This window comes from Suricata suricatta, chromosome 7 (assembly GCF_006229205.1).
Source record: "Suricata suricatta isolate VVHF042 chromosome 7, meerkat_22Aug2017_6uvM2_HiC, whole genome shotgun sequence".
NCBI classification, from domain to species: domain Eukaryota; kingdom Metazoa; phylum Chordata; class Mammalia; order Carnivora; family Herpestidae; genus Suricata; species Suricata suricatta.
In genome coordinates this window covers 110,578,758-110,599,256 of record NC_043706.1, presented here as the reverse complement: position 1 = coordinate 110,599,256, position 20,499 = coordinate 110,578,758, and the positions used below count along the sequence as shown (strand labels likewise).

The 20,499-nt window shown below is 35.2% G+C and overlaps 1 protein-coding gene across 10 annotated transcripts in view; it reads left to right on the top strand.

Annotated features, from left to right (window-relative positions):
* Positions 1–20,499, top strand: part of PTPRK (protein tyrosine phosphatase receptor type K) — a 549,193-nt gene that overhangs the window by 324,513 nt on the left and 204,181 nt on the right. For all 10 annotated transcript variants that reach the window (XM_029943969.1, XM_029943962.1, XM_029943968.1 and 7 more), the window contains exon 7: positions 2,429–2,722. In XM_029943969.1, the coding sequence (XP_029799829.1) occupies positions 2,429–2,722 (294 nt within the window). The remainder of the gene's footprint in view (positions 1–2,428; positions 2,723–20,499) is intronic.

Here is a 20,499-nt window from a genome sequence, read left to right as displayed (position 1 = left end):
TCTCTATTCGGTTTCATTTCAGTTTAAGGTTTAGAAAATATGTCAACTTTCTCTTCCTCTCTACTAAGACTTTTGTAAATTCGAAATATGGAAGTCATTTAGCTGATGAAAGTTCATGATTTGAACTGACTCGCTCTTCCCTTGGCAGATGAATGAAAATTCTAAACTATTTTGGTTTTATTTAAACTTTTTAGTTTGTGAGTGACTTCTCAAGGGAAGTCAGTTGTGAAAATTGAAAGAGTTCAGCCTCTACACAATTCTGACTCTATATTGTGGGAACACTTTTTAAACCATGAAGAACAGATGGTGTTCAGAACTACTTTCTCATAGAAATAGAAATAATTCTACATGTGAAGTTTATATAGCACATACATTATCTTATTTAATCTTACTTTTACTTTCACTTGAAACATGAGCATAGTGAAGTAGAGCTCTTATGTTTTCTACTAGTTTGAAAGCTATTGCCATAAAGAGCCAGGATTACTGATGGGACTAACTTCATTTGCTTCACGTGATTTGGGATAAAAAAAAAAAAAGAAAGTTGGTGGTACTCTGTAGACATCTCCACCCCATGTTACTACTTTTTAATTTTAAATTTTATCTGAATATAGCTGACACACAATACTACCTTGGTTTCAAGTGTACAATGTAATGATTCAGCAAGCCTGTACCACATCTTCCACTGCACTCACAAGTAGAGCTACCATCTCTTACCACCCAACATTATTACAATATCATTGTCTCTGTTTGTTTTCTACTTAACTCTCATTTTAAAATAGTGGATTTCTTATTTATTCTTACTGTGTCTCCCTTGAAATATTATGTGAAAAACCAGTGTAGCCTGACAATCATTAGTCACTCAGTAAATATTTATCATATGCATTTTGGAGGAAAATTACTGAAAATGACTTTAGTATGCATAGAGACGTAGGCCAGCTAGTCTTATTCCATATGTTAGGGGTGTTTGTAACTCAGCGGTTCATAAAGTGAAAACTGTACTTTTATACTATTAGAGCTTAAAAGCAAATCTTGGGCGACAGCTGAAATCCCTTGCTTCATTCAAACCTATATGAGAAGGTAAAACCTGCCTGAGGTTTTGTTTTGTTTTGTTTTGTTTTGTTTGTTTTTGTGTGTTGGGGGGTTCATTGTATATTATTCCAAGTATGTGTTGCCATTAAAACAGAAAATCCAGTTTGAAATCGGCTGTCCTTTTAAGTTCCTTCTATCTACATCTTCTCCAGTCCACCCCTGCTGAGCAGCGAGACGGGGCACCAGACGGGGCACCAGACTGGCTTTGAGTCTGGGCCCCACATTGGGTATAGAGATTACTTAAAAATAAAATACATAGTTTTCTTTCATATAATTTGCTTTAACTCTTAACACAGACACACACAGACACACACAGACACACCTTTAAAATAATATTTGGGCAGTTACTACCACTTTGCTAAGATTAACCCTTTCCTTTAAAGTCTTTTGGCTTCCCTGAGAAGAGGTATTCAAAAGACTCAAAGAAGACCCACCTGATCACAATGTGCTAATTAGAGCATCGCTGTGACATAGGAGTCCCTGTGGAGAGATCCCATGCACAAAGCTAGAGCTGTGGAGTCCTTAGTAAAACCCAGTATCAAATATCAGCCACATTGTTGTTAAAGGAATGGGGGGAGCCCTAATTCATCTTTGATCATTTCTATAAGTTCAAATATTAATGTTTCCCAGTTTCTTTCAAGCAAATATCATAGCTGTCCAAAACATTAAATTGTAGTGTACCTTTGACATTTGAGTTTCATGTATGATACATTGCTTTATCACATGCTACTCCCAAAGGCTAGTGATATGTAGTGACTTGTGATTTGGCCTCGGTGTAAATTTCAATTTCTTACATTCTGTGGTGAGTGTGTAGAAACAAGTCAGCACTTGGCATCAGCTTCTACTTTCAGCTTTGCTGTTCCTTCCTCTTTATCTCATCTGCAGAAACTGCTTTGTTTGAAAAACAAAGCAAGACCAAAACACTGCTTTGCCATATTTCATGAATGAAATAAGGAGTTATAGCAGTTTTCATTAATTTGGAGATTTGTAGAGGTTTTAGGATCTCAAGGATGTCAAAGATCAACTGAACTGTTAGTAGCTAATCAGAGCTATCCATCTTTAAATATTTTCCTTGGTTACTATGCCTGTACAAGTTTATCTCCTGGGAGACATGTTTTTAATAAAGAGAAAATGTGGTAAAAAGGGTCATATCCCATCTGTGAAAGTGTTTGCTCTTTAAAAATACAGTATCCAAATCACGTATGTTCTGGTTTTCCCTAAGTATTTATTATGTACTCCTACGTAAATTATTCATTAAGCTTTGAAAGACATTAAGATATCTACATATTACATTCTTTTGGATTTTTAGCTAATTAGATTGCACATTCATCTCTCCTAGAACCACCAAGACCCATTGCTCCACCCCAGCTGCTTGGCGTTGGGCCTACATACTTGTTGATTCAGCTGAATGCCAACTCCATCATTGGGGATGGTCCCATTATCCTGAAAGAAGTGGAGTACCGAATGACGTCAGGATCCTGGACAGAGACACATGCAGTAAACGCCCCAACTTATAAATTATGGCATTTGGATCCAGATACTGAATACGAGATCCGTGTTCTGCTCACAAGACCTGGTGAAGGTGGAACAGGGCTCCCAGGACCTCCTCTAATAACGAGAACCAAATGCGCAGGTAAGACTGAATAACAAGCACTCTGCCTAGTGAAGGGATCTAGCATTAGACATACAATATAGATACAGCATTAAATATTCTAATGATTTGGTATGTGCTGTAGTCACACTCTTCTAAAAGTTCAATAAATTTGGTAAAATATAGCCTTATGTCACAATTGGACTGATTTAAGAGCAGTGTGTTTCTCTGTCATTATTCAGTATTATTGTGAATTCACAATCTTTTCTTATGTGGCAGATTTGCTCAGCTTGCTTGAATTTAGTCTGAAATTTCTGATAGATGCAGGTGAAGGCACTGTTACCACTGAGAGACAGCATTTGCAATTCAAATAAATGCTGAATGCCTCTTGGCTATCTAGAAACTGTCTCCCGTGATAATTTTGCTGTGGCCACTGCAGAGGCCAGGTCTGATAATATCGATTAAAGAGTTACTCTGAACCAGGTCTTGGTGAGATTTAACTCTTCTATTCAGCGTGACACACAGTTGTAGAATATACAGAGACTCATAATTGCCCTTCCAATGTCTGAAACAGCGTGTTGGAAATAATAGCATCTGGACAAAACAGAAAAATGAAAAGTGAAATAAAAAGTAATATATAAATATACATCCTAATTGTGGAATATTGTTATAATGGGAGAAATTGTTAGCTGTTTATTAAGAGCCACTGAAAAGTTTGTCTATGTTATTAGAGTGCATTTTTAGTGTGCTGTTTATTTTATTATTGCAATTACTTTAATTTTTAGTTTGGTTGAAAGAGACATTTTTTATTCATCAAGCATTATGTTGAAACACCTGCCGAGTCAGTACATGGATCTATACATCTTGAACATTTAATGATTTAGGTTTTGAAAATTGAAAACTAATACTGTAGAGATCTATGAAAATGTAAATGCCTATAAATTGTCTTTTGTTTTCCTGAACATCTGTTTGGCATTTACAGTATTTTTAATTTTACAATAATTTGGGGCAAGTCACCAAGAGAACTGATTTAAAAATCAATAGCCAAACCCATGAAATTAACTGATACGCTGTCATCTTTAAATGTTTTTAAATCTAGCTCAGTTTTTATATCTTAAGGTTTACATGTACATTTTTATATATTAACATTGAAAGATGCTCATAACAGGGTGTTTAACTGCTCAGTTGTTGGTGTGAGATTTAGACAACAGAGTTTACTCATTTGTGGTTTGGTATTGTACTTTGATTCTGTGGTTGAAAAATGGCTTGACCTAGAAGACATTGGTTAAGTCTCCATGGCTCAGCCTATATCACACAATTTGCTTTTTAGATTTTCTGTACAGCTTGGTCTTTTCATTCTAGGTATGTGGCAAATTGTTCTGACTGTAGTAGGTGACCTTTCTGAGGGAGAGGCAAGTGAACTCTACAACCTCGGGTAGTTAGAGAAATGATTTGAAGAGGACACCTTGTGGATGCTGAGGGAAGACAGTAGCTCGCTCTGTCTCCCAAAATGAAATGGCCCATGCTAACATGAAAAGATGAACAATGGGATTCATTTTATTGAGGATACTGCTTCTACATGTTTTCTAATAAAATTACCTTTCTTTCTACATTTAAGCTTTATAAGGTATATAGAAATTAAAATAATGAATGGCAATTTACTATTTTTGTGGTCTTCTTTTTGATTTTTCCCCCAAGTTTTTACTCAAATTCCAGCTAATTAACATATAGTGTAATATTAGCTTCAGGTGTAGAATTTAGTGATTATCACAACAAGTGGTCTTCTTTATCTCTTTATCCCTTTTCCCCTCCCCCTACCCACCTCCTCTCCAGTAACCATCAGTTCGTTGTCTGTAGTTAAGTCTGTTTCTTGGTTTGCCTCTCTTTCCTGTCCCCCAACCATGTTTATTTGTTTTGTTTTTTGAATTCCACATATGAATGAAATTCTATGGTATTTGTCTTTCTCTGATTGACCTATTTCACTTAGCATAATACTCTCTAGTTGCATTCCCATTGTTGCAAATGGCAAGATTCCATTCTTTTTTATGGCTGAGTAATATTCCATTATATATACATAATGGATAGGTATCTCTATCTACCTTTATATATCTCATATCTTTTTTATTCATTCATAGGTCAATGGACATTTGGACTCTTGCCATAATTTGGCTAGTGTCCATAACTTCTTTCTGACTTGTGTGCTCAATCTTCTTTCTTTTAAGTATCTCATGTGTTTTCTTATTTTTTTTAAAGTTTTCATCACATTAGACCATTAAAATTTAGCGGTACCATACAATATATTGTTACTGTGCTGTGATTTTTTGTTTTACCAGAAATTACTTGAAACCCGTCCTTGATATGTGAGCCAATGGAGACTGCAAATATGAGATTGTGTTTCAAAGCTAATTATGCTATATTAAGTGGATGAAAACAGTATGTTAATATGTATTGATTTATCCCTATTGAATGCTTATGTTGAAAATGATTATTGACTACTATAAGTAAAAATATGACTATAAAATGCTTTGAGGTATTTTACTTGGAGAATAACCTTATCTACGCAGGAGGGGATAGGATAAAATAACTTACACTCATAGCTGCTTTCAAATTTATAAATGTCTTGACATTTTGGAATTACATTGCTCTTTTTTTCAAATTCTTTATTTGAGAAACATTTAATTTGTGGGCTTTCTGGCATAAAATGGTGTCAGGCTCACTGGCACTTAAGTTTTACATCCAACTCTGGAAAGTTGATTTGTTTTTAAAACTATTTTTCACATATTTTGAGTCTTCGTCCACATATATTTATTCATTTATTAATGTCCTCAGAAGATGTGTTTGGCACAGATTTTCATGGTTAAGAAAAGCACTTCAATTTTCAAGTACATTGTGGATTTGAGAGAAACTGTGGTTACTGTTTTATCAGGAATGTCTAATAATCTTGCTCATTTATTGGAAAAGGAGGGAAATATATATTATTTTGATTTTTAAACAATGTCTGAAAAGCAGAAGTTGGATATAATTGGTAAATATTGTGTATCTAAATACGGGCGCAGTATTGATTGAATGTATGAGGTCCATATGTATCTCTTCTTCAACATCCATACTCTTTTCTCAAAATTTAAGATCTCTCAGCCTTTACCAGCACCTCCGCTGGCCTCTGCCTGGTATCCTGTAACACAAAATAGAACAGAGCTTATGTTAATTCTGATATTAGCTGGTATTTAGTAATGATTTCAGAAGCCTGAGCTTTTTTATAATCTGGGGAAATAATGCCTTGAGAACTCCAAAAATAACCTTTGGAAAGTTCCCATTTCATTCTATTAATTTGTGCAAGCTCTGAGGACTCATTCTACATTCCACTTTAATCAAGACTGGGAGAAGGCCACACTGTAGTTGTAGTGCTGATATAATATGGTTAAATCAATGCTAATTATTATGATATAGCTATTTTAATACACCCTGCATGTTGACAACCAGGGAGCCTTAAACATAATATAAAAACTTCTCAGCTCTGTATTTGTGTCTGATGTAAATTTCACATGAAATTCTTATAAGTAGCAAAGGAATGATAATTATTTTCTGCCTCTTAGAAATTCTCATTTTGTTTTGGTGTATCACAGAGGAACAACTTTTGACCACTAAGTACCCAGTTAAAGAGTAAATTTGTTAGTATTTACTATGTTAAATATACATTTAAATGTAGTTAAGCTGTTGACATTTTATTTCTGCCAGTAGTAAATTTTATTTTTGTGGCAGAAATCTGTCAATAAGTAATTTTACTAGTTAATCAAATGGTTTTATTTGTGTGTATTAATGAGTAAATTTTAAAATGCAAATATAGATTTTCATAGTTAAATGCTGGTTATTATTGCTTTATAACCAACATATGAAGTGACTCTATCACGATAGTTTATCTTCACACCTGTGAGTCAGATGTATTATTTTCCGAGTTTTTTAGCTGGTGAATGTAAGACTCAGGAAAAACAAAAACAAAACAGTGACTTGTCCAGGGTCGAGCAGCCGGGCAGCTTGGACTCAAAACACATTTTCTGGTGCTTGAAAAGCCCGAATTCTTTTCCCTTTCTCTTAGTATGAGTGATTTCTTTCCCCTTTCAGAGGATTATGGCATGAAAGTATAACCGGGAAAATCTGAGAGGGATGTACATTTTTAAAAATAGTACCTACATGGCTAACTTATTCCCGGAGAAGCATGGCTTAATGTTTGCAACTTTACTTTTATTGAAAGCACACTTGATGTTAACACTCAAATTTATGCTGTGCTTGAAATGTTTTAAACAGTTAAGTAGAAAACAATGTTTTATTTTATCCTTTTCTGAATATGTCCTGCCTGGTTGCCAAAGCTGTTTTTCGTTTTCTTTCTAAAGTACAGTTAAATCATTTGGTAAGTGCAATTACCTGCTTCAGGGTCTCTCGAGTTAGGAGAGGTGGTAATTAACAGCCGCTGGTGACTACAGCCACCTACGCCCGCCTCGCGCTTCTCCGCGCACCTGAGGGGTATGATTATTTCACTGGTAGCTTACATCCTGAACCATGTTGTTGTTCACCTAATGCTTCTTCAGGCATTTTACGAATTTAAAAACAAAAAAGGTATAACTGTGAAGTTGTTTTAAATGGGAAGTAATTCAAAAACTCCATTGAACAATCAAAGTATGCTTGTTTTTTTCTATGTGTCCATTTCCTCTGGCCACACCATCTGGTAGAGAAGCTAAGAAAATAGTTTCTTTTTCTCTTATTAAATGGAAAAACAATACACCATCATCAGAAATTGTCTTCATTGCATGCCTTGGCAATTGCATGTTAAAATTGCTCTTTTAAATTGCCTTCTGCTTCTGGGTAACCCATTGTAGCACTGTTTCATGATTAACTGACATTTTAGCAGTATCTCCCTTCTAGGGAAGGTCAAGAGTTCAGAGTGTCAGAGTGTAATATATTTACACGGTTGGCAAAACTACTCTTGTTTCTTACATTCTAGTTCAATGCTTTTGACCATTTTTAGTGAAACTTGTAGATCTATGAAGTGTTGACAAGCAGAGTGTGTTATTTTAAACATAAACATTCACTAAAAATGCATTTTTCTCTTAAAAATCCAAAATGGGAAACAAAACAGTACAAAATAAAACAATGCTCAGGCATATACCAGAAACCACAAGGTGAAGAATTAAATTTTAGCCCTTTGGCTACACCTTCATCAGCAAAATGGAACCATATATTGATTTTTACTGTGGTCTAAGATAGTTATCAATCACAAAGACTAGTTATCATCAAAACTCAGGCTTGAGGTTAAAACAAAATAAACAACTCTGTAAGAATTAGTATGGCTTGACAGTGTAAGGATGGCATACTATTTGATTTAAATTGAAGGCTTGTTTTAAATTTTTAAAAATGCATTACTTTCTAAAACATGACATTTATGCTACTTGTTTTTGAACAAGAATTTAAAAAGGCAGTGGTATATTGAAGTAAAAATACTAAAGATAGAAAGCCAAAGGAAAGGATTGGAAAGCAATTTTCCAATTTTCTTTAAAATCTAAGTAAAAAATTTTAAAAGTTGAAGTATAATTGATATATAACATATTAGTTTCAGTTGTACAAAATAAAGATATTTCTATATATCGTAAAATGGTAACCAAAGGAAGTCTAGTTACTATCCATCAACATATAGAGTTACAGTTGTTTTTTCTTATGATGAAAACTTTTAGGATCTACTCTCTTAAGCAACTTTCAAATATTCAGTACGATATTATTTACTGTAGTCACCATGGTGCACATTGCATGCTCATGACTTATTTATATCATAGCTATAAGTTTGTACCTCTTGGTCTCCTTCACTCATACCCACCCTCCCACCCGCCTCCCCTCCGGCAGCCATCACTGTGTTCTCTGTATTTAAGAGCTTTGCTTTGTTTTGTTTTGTTCACTTGACTTATTTTTTAGATTCCACGTATAAGTGAAATCATATGGCATTTGTTTTTACCTGTTTGACATATTTCACTTAACATAATATCCTCAAGTTCTGTCCTTGTTGTTGTAAATGGCAAAACTCCGTTATCTTTATGGTAGAGCGGTATCCGTGTATATGTGTCTTTGTACACCACAATTTTTTTATCCAGTCATCCATCAATGAACGCTTGGTTTGTTTCCATATCCTGGCTACAATAAATAATGTTGTGTGAACATAAGGATTTGAATTAGTGGTTTTACTTTTCTTTGGATAAATACCCAGAAGTGGAATTGCTGGATCGTATGGTAGTTCTACTTTTAACATTTTGGGGAACTTTCCTACTGTTTCTCCTAGTGGCTGCATCATTCTACTTCCCATCGAAGGCACACAAGTGCTCCCTTTTCTCCACATCTTCACCAGTACTTGTTATTTCTTGCCTAAAATCCTTTCTTAGATTTCTTTCTCTTTAGTGCATAACAACTTGATTTCCTTTTCAGATTTTGTAGAGGCTATTTCAGTTGGAAAGACATGTATTTATTCAGATAAACTTTTATTGGCTTCTATGTTAACAACACAGGGGGTTAGGTACTATGTCTTCAGAGTTATACAAACAAGTCTTGCACCTGTAGTCTCAAGGGACAGACCTATAAACAAAGAGTAAAATGCAAAGTGATAGGAATTTAGAGGAAGAAACTAGGTTTTTTTTTTTTTCCCCAAAGGAGTGTTTAAGAGAAGTAAAGGAAGTAAGGCTTTAAAACTGGATCGTAAAAATGGACTGCATATTTAAGGCAGAAAAAAAAACTTAAAGGATACAATGAAAAACAGAGGAAACTGATGTTTAACCAAGCTGTAAACATTGTTGATGTTTCTTGGGTTCTGAAAATCAGGGACAGCATTGGGTAACTCTGGGCTGTGGTAGAACCTAGGCTGTAGGTGGCATGTGGCCAGGTCCAAAATGATCCACACTGCTCTCATCTTGTTTTTAAGAAGAAGACTAACATTCCTAGATTTGATTTTAAAAGGATTATTCTATTTCTGAGGAAAATAAGAGCTAAGGAAAGACTGGAGGCAGAGAGACCATGAGAACATGCTTATAATAATAAAAAAGTAACCTTGGCTATAATTTTCTGTACAGCATGTCTCTCCACTCAGATCTGAAAGAGAAAGTCTATAAATGCACAGATATTATTGTCATTCTTAATAATCAAGGAATTTTTTATTAAATGGATTTTAATTACATTTTATAGGTGATCTAAGTTCATTGTTTGACTCACTTTTTTTTTCAAATAAGTGGGTTGTCCAATGCTATTTAAATGAGTGTAAATTCCATGGTATCACACATTATTTTAGAGGACAAATTAATAAAAGATTACAAAATAATTCAAGAGCAACAGTGTATTTGTTGGACTACTGATTTATTTCGTAAATCTTACTAGGGTTAAAGTTGTATACATTGCCACAGTTAAGGCTGCAGAAGATACAAAATTAATAAGACAGGATTCCTACTCCTAAGGAACTGACATGCTAGTGTTAGAGCCATAATGATGAGAAGAATGTAATAAGTGATATAAGAGAAGTACTTTGGAAACCCAGGGTGGAGAGGGATAACACCAAAAAATAATTTTTTGCAAGCAATATGTTCACAAACAATATCAACTTTTCTAAACAGAGCTGGATTAATACTTGTGCTGAATGAACCTGTAGCCTTATCCCTAATTCTGTAACTGTGCAATAACCTATAAAACAATGTGCAGCCAATAGCCATCATACGGCTGATTGGCCGTGTCTCTTTCCCCCAGCACATAGGGAAACTTTATGCACAGATGGAGGTATTAAATGGGAAATAGAAGCCACACCCTGATTTAAGTAATCAATTTGTTTGGTTGTTTCAAATTTTCAGGGGCCCAGGGATTTTAGAAATATGATTATATATTTCCATGAAGCATATATACTCAAAATTTCCAAGAAAGGAGGGAGAGCAAAAGACTTGTAATGTAATCAACCTCTGTTAACTCTTCCAAGGTCTATAAAGCTAGGAACTCCCAGAAGAAGGGTCATGGAAGTTGAACAAATATAAAATAATCTTTTGTACAACCTATTTTGTTTTTTAACTCAGGCATGGGATGTACGGTTAGCCATACGTACAGTTCATGGCACATTTTCTTCCAGGGTACATCATTCGTAGCTGTATAATTAACTAAATAGAGTTGCATTGCTTTCAGCTTAAAATTGTCTTCTTCTGACTTGCCTTGTTGCTAGAAAGCATTTGGTAACCAGTGAAAATGACACTTTTTATTTATCCATAGTACTTTACCACATGCTGAGTCTGTTAACGGTATCATTAAGTACTCTCTTTATTGGCTTCATTTGTTTTTATTGAATTTTGCATACTACAATAAAGCTGACAGGTAGAAATGATTTAAATAACAGCATCAGTCCCATTGAATGTCCTGGATTTCCCCTCCAGCCCTAGGTCTTTTATTTGATATTGGGAAGTAGAAATAAAAATAAAATGATACATTAATAATATCTTAAACGATGATAACACAAGAGTGTCTGGAGAGGAATATGACCTAGGTAGAATTAAAAAGCCGTGCATCCAGATAAACACTAAGGGATCTGTTAGTTATGAAGATGGTTACCAGAACTCAGCTTGTGAGCTTCAGATCTCTCAGATGGTTACACTGGGGAACTGACTTGTCCTTGATATTCTTCCTTTTTACTCAAAGAATCTCTCCCCACCTTCAATTATCACTCCCTATTTACTTCCTTATTTGAATAATAATTTATTTTCTTTGCTTTGGAATACAGAAGCAAACTCTTAAATCAGGCTCTGGCCCAAAAAAAAAAGCAGTCACATTTTCTTGGGCAGGGTTGGTGTGGGCTTCGTGATTACTTTGGAACTCACTTATCCAGACTCTTCCTAGTTATAATTAGTGTTTGTGGAGAGTGTTGGCCACTCTGTACAATTTCATGTATAAAAAATGACTTTATAAAGATGTATCTCATTATTTTCATCATTTAACTTGACTCTTAACCAAATCTGAAGATGGGGTCATCATCTTAGAATCTCACTTCCTGGTCATCACTGTCTTCCTACCAGACATGGCCTTATTATAGCTAATAATTGCTATAGTGATGCTCTTCCATGCTCTTTCCTCTCCATCAGCCTGTATATAAATTGCAGAGGGGAAAACACATTCAAAGGAAAGAGATAATGAGTGAATTCTAATCTCAAGTGTTGTAAGTTACATTATTCTTTGTGAACCCAATAAAAAATGAACTTCAAAGGGCAGAAATTCATGCCTTTCATGTCACCCTAAGCAAGAGTTGTGCAAATTCAGCTGTCACTCCATATGACATGGCCTAGAAATCATTGAGCGATGTCCCTTTTAATTGTCTTAGCCAAATCATATGGGTAAAGTTTGAGTTTATTTAAATAACTTATCTGTCATTCCCTGGCTTTGTTATTATTTCGCACAACTACATAGTCCTTCACAATAAAGAATAATACTCATTCAGAAAAACGATTTTTTTTTACCTGTTACTTTATTTCTAAGTAGGTACTGTATTCTGTCATGTTATATCCACCCATCAAAATTTAGGCACATCATACATTTTGTACTATTTTATCATCAAAACAATATATATATAGTAGGTTCCCCTTTTAACTGTAATTAATTTCTTTACCAATTATCAGGTATTTCTTTAAGTCAAGAGCATCTGAAATACTTGCTCAAGACTCAGGGTAACATTGGAAATCATAATATATAGGTTTTCTAGAAGTTTTTCTTCTCTATGATAGACCTTATAGGTGAATGAGGGAATAGATATCTAATATTGAAATATAAATGGCAGTCGTCTTTCAAAAGTTTTAATTAGATTCTTCATTAATTTTAACTCCTTGTTTGTCATTCAGTAAATTATAAGAATATAGGAAATTTAATAAAGCATTTTAAAGTTTAATTTCTACAATACTAAACAATATTATGTTAAGTTGTCACTCATTGTACCACCTTTATATATCGGTATTTTATATTTTATTTTTTATTATTATTTTAAGTAAGCTCCATGCCCACCAGGGAGCCCAGTGCAGGGCTCGAACTCATGATCCTGAGATCTATACCCTGAGATCAAGAACTGAGCTTAAATGACTGTACCACCCAGATGCCCCTATATCATGGCATTTGAAAGCACAGTGCTTTGGGGAAAAGACTAATGTAATTCAAAAGAACTGGTATATGGATGAATTTGTGATTTTGGACAAGTATATTGGAACTTGCTCTGTAATTTAAGAATGCAAAATGAAGATGACAGTAGCTATTTTCTCGCCAGGGAGACGAACCCTCCGTGTGCCATCACGAAACACAATAGTGCTGTAGAGTATGAAGCTTTGTCCTTTTTAAACCAAAGCCATCTATTTATATCAGATTATTAACATAGACTCTCTGAACTGGTTTTGTTTTTAATCGATGGTTTCGTCAATGAACTTTGAACCCCTACCAGGTACTATGGGAGAGCTAGACGTAAGGTATTGAAGAGAAGACAACCTTCCTATTTGTCTCGTTTTTAAAAGCAAAATCACTAGGTAATTTGCTGAACATGTAGATCTTTTCCTAACAAGTGACAGAATATGGAAACCGACTCTTCAGTGGGGTCCTTTCTTTTACCCCTATGTTTCCACCTCACATTAAATCCATCAGAATACAGAGTTCTGCCAGTTGAAACAATCGGGAGCAAAGGATTTTTCAGAATTCTCCTTCCAGCTGGATCAGATAATCCTTTAACTTCTGTCCCCTCTTTACTGCTGCCTTATTCTCCACTGAGGAAAAAAGCTCATTTTTAAGGCTAAGTTCTGCCAATGAACCAGTTGCTTTTGGAAAGGTCGGCTCATTGAATCAAATTAACATTTGATTTTTCAGCTTACTTGAACTAATTTAGGTTTTCTTTTAAAATTTTGTGATCAATTTTAGCAATTTGGACACTGCCTTAAAAATTACATTTCTGAGGAATACTGAAAAGCAGAATCATTGTTCCAGAATCCCCATTTTCTTCTCTGGTGAATTCTGCAACATACGTGTGTGCATGCGCTCATGTGCCCCTGTGTGTTATGAATGTGTCTGCTCTTCAAAACAACCAGCTTCACCCTACTTAGGAGTAAAATATGTGCCAGGGGTGCACTGACTATCCCTAAGCTTATGTTTTTGGAGGTCCCTTGCTCGAAGTCCCAGATTTTGTAAAGACTTCATTAGAATTCATATAGCCAAAAAGTTTATAAATTATACATAACAAACTATTACACAAAATTTTGCAAATAGAATTATTCCAGAAAGCACTAATAATGCTACAGTGTTTATACAGCTATTGTCATTTTTGTCAGTGCAGTATTGTTTTTCTCTATGCTGCATTTTTTCTTTAAATTGTAAGTATAAGATATATAGTTTTATATTCTGCTTATTGTACTTGCCATCATAATAACTTATTTCTTGTCATTCTGTAAGACATCCTATTTTTAATGATTGCTTAATATTCTACTGGATCTATGTACTAGAATGTATTTAGCCACTCTTTTATTCCTGACAATTTTTTCAACAATTGGCTATTGTAAATGCTGCAATAAGAAGTCTTATACCTATCTTTCTTCTACATGGCTGAAAACTTTTGACACATACTCCTCAATTACTCTGCAAGTATTGTATCAACATACTTCACTGCCAATTGCAGGGTCACACATGCAGCCATGGAGTTTTAGAGCAAGAAAGAACTTTAGGAGGCGCCTGGGTGGCTTAGTCAGTCATGAAGCTGATTGTTGATTTCGGCTCAGGTCATGATCTCACAGTTATGGGACTGAGCCTTGGATCAGGCTCTACGCTGAGCATGGACCCTGCTTGAGATTCTGTCCCTCTCTCTCAGCCTCTCCCCCACCCTCTCTTTCTCTCTCTGTTTCAAATATAATGATAATAATAACAATTATAATAAATCATTAAGAAAGTACTTTAGACCTAACCAAGCCCAGTGTCCCCTTTATTACCATTCTGTGCACTTACATACACTGGTGAAGTGATTTGATCAATATCAGAAAGCTATTTGATGAGAAAACCAAGACTGTCAGTCACATGGCACTTGTTTGCTTTTAGGAGTATCTCCTGCATCCCAGGCACTGACTTAAGTGTTGGACTGTCTAAGGCAAAGACTCCAGTCTGTACCCTTTCGAAGTCTGAGGAACCATGGTCATCCTAGTTCACAGTGAGGACTTCCTAGGCCTCAGGCACTCGTACAATCATGGATACAAATCCAGGCTGCCTGAGTGGATTTCGATGTGAAGGTTCCTGGAGAGGTTAGAAGATGGGCATATAGGGACAAAATTAGACCAATAAGTAGTATAATAGATGTGTTTTTAGGCTCTCTGGGAACACAAAAGATCCTTGAAGTATGAGTAGACTTTCATCAGGCAGCAGATTATGAGAAGCAGCAGTTATGATTGAAAGTTTGTGAGTCAGGAAAATCTAGATTGAAAGGTGACTCTAATAAGTACTACTGGGCAAGTAACTTCAATCTGTCTCATGTTTCATGCTGCCAACTGTAAAATAATGACCAGTAATTGAACTTGCCCAGTTTGATATTTGTGAGATAATCAATGATGTGATAAAGCAGAGCAATGATGATTAAATTGGTAGGAATATTACCAAACAGTTGGTAATGATGATTAAAAATTAAATTATATAAACATAAAAGTATGCCAAATATATTTTGAGCAAAAAATAATGTATACTCGAAGCTTCCTAATTATTTTTACATATTGCACTATTATCTATGATCTACTACCTATTTATGTCTATTTTATCTATATGTTGGAGATAATATATGATGATACACTAGTGTATATTTCCTCCAATTCTGTCTTGGGATGCTTAAAACTATAGGCAGAGTATTACAGCATGGATATTTGTAAATGCAACAAATCAGGGCTTCTTTTTCCTCACCACCTCCTCTATTTTTTGAAAAGCCAAAAACATGCCAAAAATATTAAATGGCTTTGCATACCACAAGAAATAATACATGGAAAATGCTTATCTAGCACATCAGCGTATCACAGTAAATATTAGCCATTAGTATATTACAAGTCATTTCACTGAAAATAGCTCTTCTCTGTATTTTAAAAATTATAATTTGCAGAAAATCTGAAAGAATTATGTGGTGAATATCCATATATCTACCACTATAATTTACTTTTTGCTATATTTACTATGTCATATATCAATTCACCTATTTTTTAAATCCATCTTAATTTTTTAAACTATACATTAAAATATTTTGTTGTAGGGAGTGACTTTTAAAAGAATAGTTTTTTGGATATTTTTAATTAACATGTTTAGAATGATTCAGGGTGCTTTTTTAGAAATATTTCTCTAGTGGCGGTTTAGGAAAAGGACAGAAAGATTTCAGGGGAGATTCAAAGGCTGTGTTACATCAGTCTAAGGAAAAATTGATCAGTGCCTAATCTGAATCAGTGGAGGTAAGAATTCCAATGAGGAGGCATAGTTGAACAAGATTTGAGATGTTGCAATCAGTCAAATTTTGTGATACATTGGAAGTGAATTATGGCTTGGAAAATAAAGTACAGTGACGGATCTTAACCTGAACAGGTTAAACCTTGGGGAAAGGGTGAGAAGAAAAGTGACTATGTTTATTTTTCACAATGAGATATTGGGTAGGCAGTTTTACTCATGGGCTTGCAGATAAGTAGAGAGGGTAGAGAGCAGGATATACAGATTTGGGTGTCCTCACCCTTTCATTGATGGTGTTGGGAGTCATGGGTATGCTTTTCTTGAATTAGAAACTCAAGTATATTTTATTCAATCACATTAAAAATTATACCTTTTTAAGGGGGGCTAGACTATGTACATTAGTATCTTGTTACATGAACTGTCCATATTTCTCAAACTGTTAAGTTTCTTACAAGGAACTAATTTTAAAGAACACAGAATCTCATATTTGCCAATACATTAAGCTTGTTCTGTGTATGCTTTTTAAAGTTTAGTTTGTCTAATTGGTCTACAGTTTTGACATTCATAGGTGCATTTTAAGAGTTCCCCATAACAGGCAACTCAGACCATAATTATTATGCCAAGGCAAAATCAAAATGTGGCTTAACGTTGGTTTTCACCAGCGGATTCTGGCAGACTTGCAAAGAGACATATGTCTGTCTTCTTTCTGACCTCCCATGGTGCCTCACCTCAAAGAGTCATGGTGCTTCTCTGGAATGTCTGCTCTTCAGTGCCCCTGTGCCATGCCAGGAGAGGGTCGTGTGTCCCAGGGATTAACAGCAGTGCTCGCGGGCACAATCTCTGCGATGCTGACATGGGACAGCGTTGTCGAGATCTTTTCCAGTATTTTGAATTATAACAACTTACTGTTTTCAGTGTTGTGTCAAATTCTACACTTGATTTCAAAATGAGCTAAAATAATTAGTCTGGTTGCTTAATTTAAATTAGAAGCCTCTGTAGGACAAACTTAAATATCTAGACTTTCCAAGGATTTTCAACACAGTGAGGGAATCAAGCACCTATCCATTTCAGCAAAGAGCAGAAAATAAGTGTTTCTACCCTGTCAGAGTTTAGTGGAATGTTCTTATAAACCAAAAAGTAGGTCAGCAAGATTGAGTCTGTATTATAAAAAGCAGTACAAATATCATCTCAAGGAAATGACTCCACAGTTGCTTATTATTAAAATAAAAACAGAATCTTTAGTGATTCATTCCTTAAATGGTTCGTTAGTCTTTGATAATGCCAATTATATGGGCTAGTTAAGTTGGATTTCTACTCTTTTTTTAGCTCACCACCTTTTTTTTTTTTTTTAATTTACTTTGAGAGGGACAGAGACAGAGTGAGGGAGGGGCAGAGAGCGAGCGTGAGAAAGAATCTCAAACTGGCTCTGCACTGCCAGCACGGAGCCCAAGGTGGTGCTTGAACTCACAAAACTGTGAGATCATGACCTGACCCAAAACCAAAAGTCATATGCTTAGCTGACTGACCCATCCAAGTGCCCCAGCTCACCACTTTTAATTTCAGTTATAATATTTTTTATAATTATAATGTAAATAATTAGTAAGCCCTTTTTTTATTTAGAAAACTTTTTTTAATGCTTATAATGAGAGACTCAGAGGCGTGAGTTGGAGAGGGGTAGAGAAAGAGGGAGACAGAATCTGAAGCGGGCTCCAGAGAGGCTTTGAGCTGTCAGCACAGGGCCTGATTTGGGGCTCAAACCCACAAACCATGAGATCAAGACCTGAGCTGAAGTCAGATACTTAACCAACTGAGCCACCCAGGCGCCCCTCAATAAGCCCTTTTTAAAGCCATGTTTAGTCTAAGTTTTACAAAAAGATTCTCAAGATACACTCTAAATTGGTTGATCAATTCCTTTATTATATTTTAACAAGATAAGTTAGTATCGCCTCTAAAATGGAATTGGCTATGAGAGAAAGTATCAGATTTGGAAGTCTGCTAAGCTCCTGGAAATATGTTTTGACAGAAATATGTATGCATATATTTGTAATAATAAAGTTAGAATTGGATAATATTGCTCTATCTTAAGTTTAAAATTAAAAAATTAATCTGATAAAGAAATTCTCTTAGAGTTAGAAATATTCTTTCAAAACATAAAGGGGTATTTATTATTACAGGCCTTTAATGTACCAGTCATCAATATTCTGAAAAATGAGAAATAAATGTGTCCTGCATTAGCAGAACAGTAGAACAGAGCTACTCCTATATTACAGACAGTAAATGATATTTTAATTTTCATGGGGCTAATAAAACATTTGTTATATTGTGTTTTTTAGCAAGGAATAGTGCATAAGTCTTCAGTTAAGAAATATATTTCAGCCTGGACAGGTGGTATTTAAGGAGTTTGGAGTGAGAAATGGCTTGGCAGTGTAACAAGGCACATTACAAGTGCCTACCTTGAAAGGAAAGAAAAAGAGATAGACATTTTCCATTACTACCTACTGTTAAGGTACTCGAATTATCCCCAAAACAATCTCACGCTTGCAGCAATAATCATGCTGTCTTTTTTTTTTTTTGTAGTAATATGAAAGTGCAGTTCAGTCTTCTTGACAAATACTGCATCACTTTTGGCTTGGCAAATTTTTGTCACTCAAACCCAGTTGATGTGTAAGTAGGATCTGACGTGCTGGCTGAAATGACTTTGGATTAACTGTACTGAGGAAAGTAAAGTTTTACTTAAGGTGTTATTTTTCTATTCCCCTTTCCTTCTCTTCCGACCCCATTCTGCCCTCACTCTTGCGCCGAGTTTAGATTCATCGTACTTCCTTGTTCTTTTATAAGCTCAATCTTTATACCAAGGAAATGTCTTATAGTGAGACTGAAGGAAAGTTTTCTTACAAGTGTGTATGTCATTTGCTTCTTTCTTGTCTTTCTGAATTATGTATGTATATGTGTCTATGCACACCACTGTCCAGTCTAAAGGATTCACAAAATTTTTGCTTTCTTTAGGAGGGCTCTTTTTCCAAAAAGACCTAGTATACAGTTTTCTATAACCCTGGCCTCTTTAAACCCATTCATAATCTGTCAGCTGGGATTAAATATGAACACTATGACTCTTTGCTTTTATAATTTTAAAGTTATAAGTTGTGTTCTTCTGAAATGTCCTTTACAGTCATGGGTGGTGTGGATGTAGTTTTAATTTTTTCTTCTTTAGTTGTTACATCTGTATATTTTCCTGGAGTGAAGGTTTATTACATTGAAATAATAAACATCTCATGGAAAGCTTATTACATTATTTCTTTAAAAGATGACATATGAATTCTCATAGCTAACTCCCAATGGGGCACTCCTGAGAAAGAGGTCATTTCTCTTGTAACTTAACATGTCACGTAAGGTCTGTTTGTGTTTTATTTTTTAAAGTTTATTTTTTTACTTATTTTGAGAGAGAGAGAGCAAGGAGGGACAGCAAAAGAGAGGGAGAATCCCAAGCAAGCTCTCCACTGTTAGCACAGAGGCCGCCGCAGGGCTTGAAATCACAAACCATGAGAGCATGACCTAAGCCGAAATCAAGAGTTGGACTCCAGCGACTGAGCCACTCAGGTGCCCCTGTTTGTGTTTTAAATAACGTCATCGAATTCAGAAACATTGTCTTTAGAAAATACCCACTAAAATTAGTAGCTTTCCTACCTTCCCAAATAGTCTGGCCAGGAATTACCTGAATCTTCAGTCTCTATTATTCTCTCCCAGTAGAGTAGGCAATACTGAGTAAAAGCATAGAAGTAGTTATAGATATTGATATAGATCTGGATGGTTATAAATTAAATGTGGACAGAGACATGAAGATGTGGATATTTTCCCACTGTCCTGTCTGTGGCTGCAGAGCAGTCCCTCCCTTCCCTGGATACTCAGTGCTCCTGCAGGGGCACTTGGGAGCTTGGTCAACTTTATAGCAGTCAGAGCATGGAGGTTTTAATTATGGTTAAAACTTTGTGTTATTCAAAATTAAAATTTTAATTATGGTATCTAAACTAATTCTTTAAGAAATCCATGTGCCAATTAAAAAATTTGTTCACAGTTTAAATAATTCTGAGTGAGAAAACAATTATTAAAATAGAAGAAATCTCTTAATATCACTTGAAAATATTCATTCATGGATCAAGAAGATGTGGTATATATTCACGATGGAGTACTACATGGCAATGAGAGGGAATGACATATGGCCCTTCGTAGGAAAGTGGATGGACCTTGAGGGTGTCATGCTGAGTGAAGTAAGCCAGGCAGAGAAGGACAGAAACCATATGTTTGCACTCATAGGTCTAGCAGGAAAACAGGAGAGACCTAATGGAGAA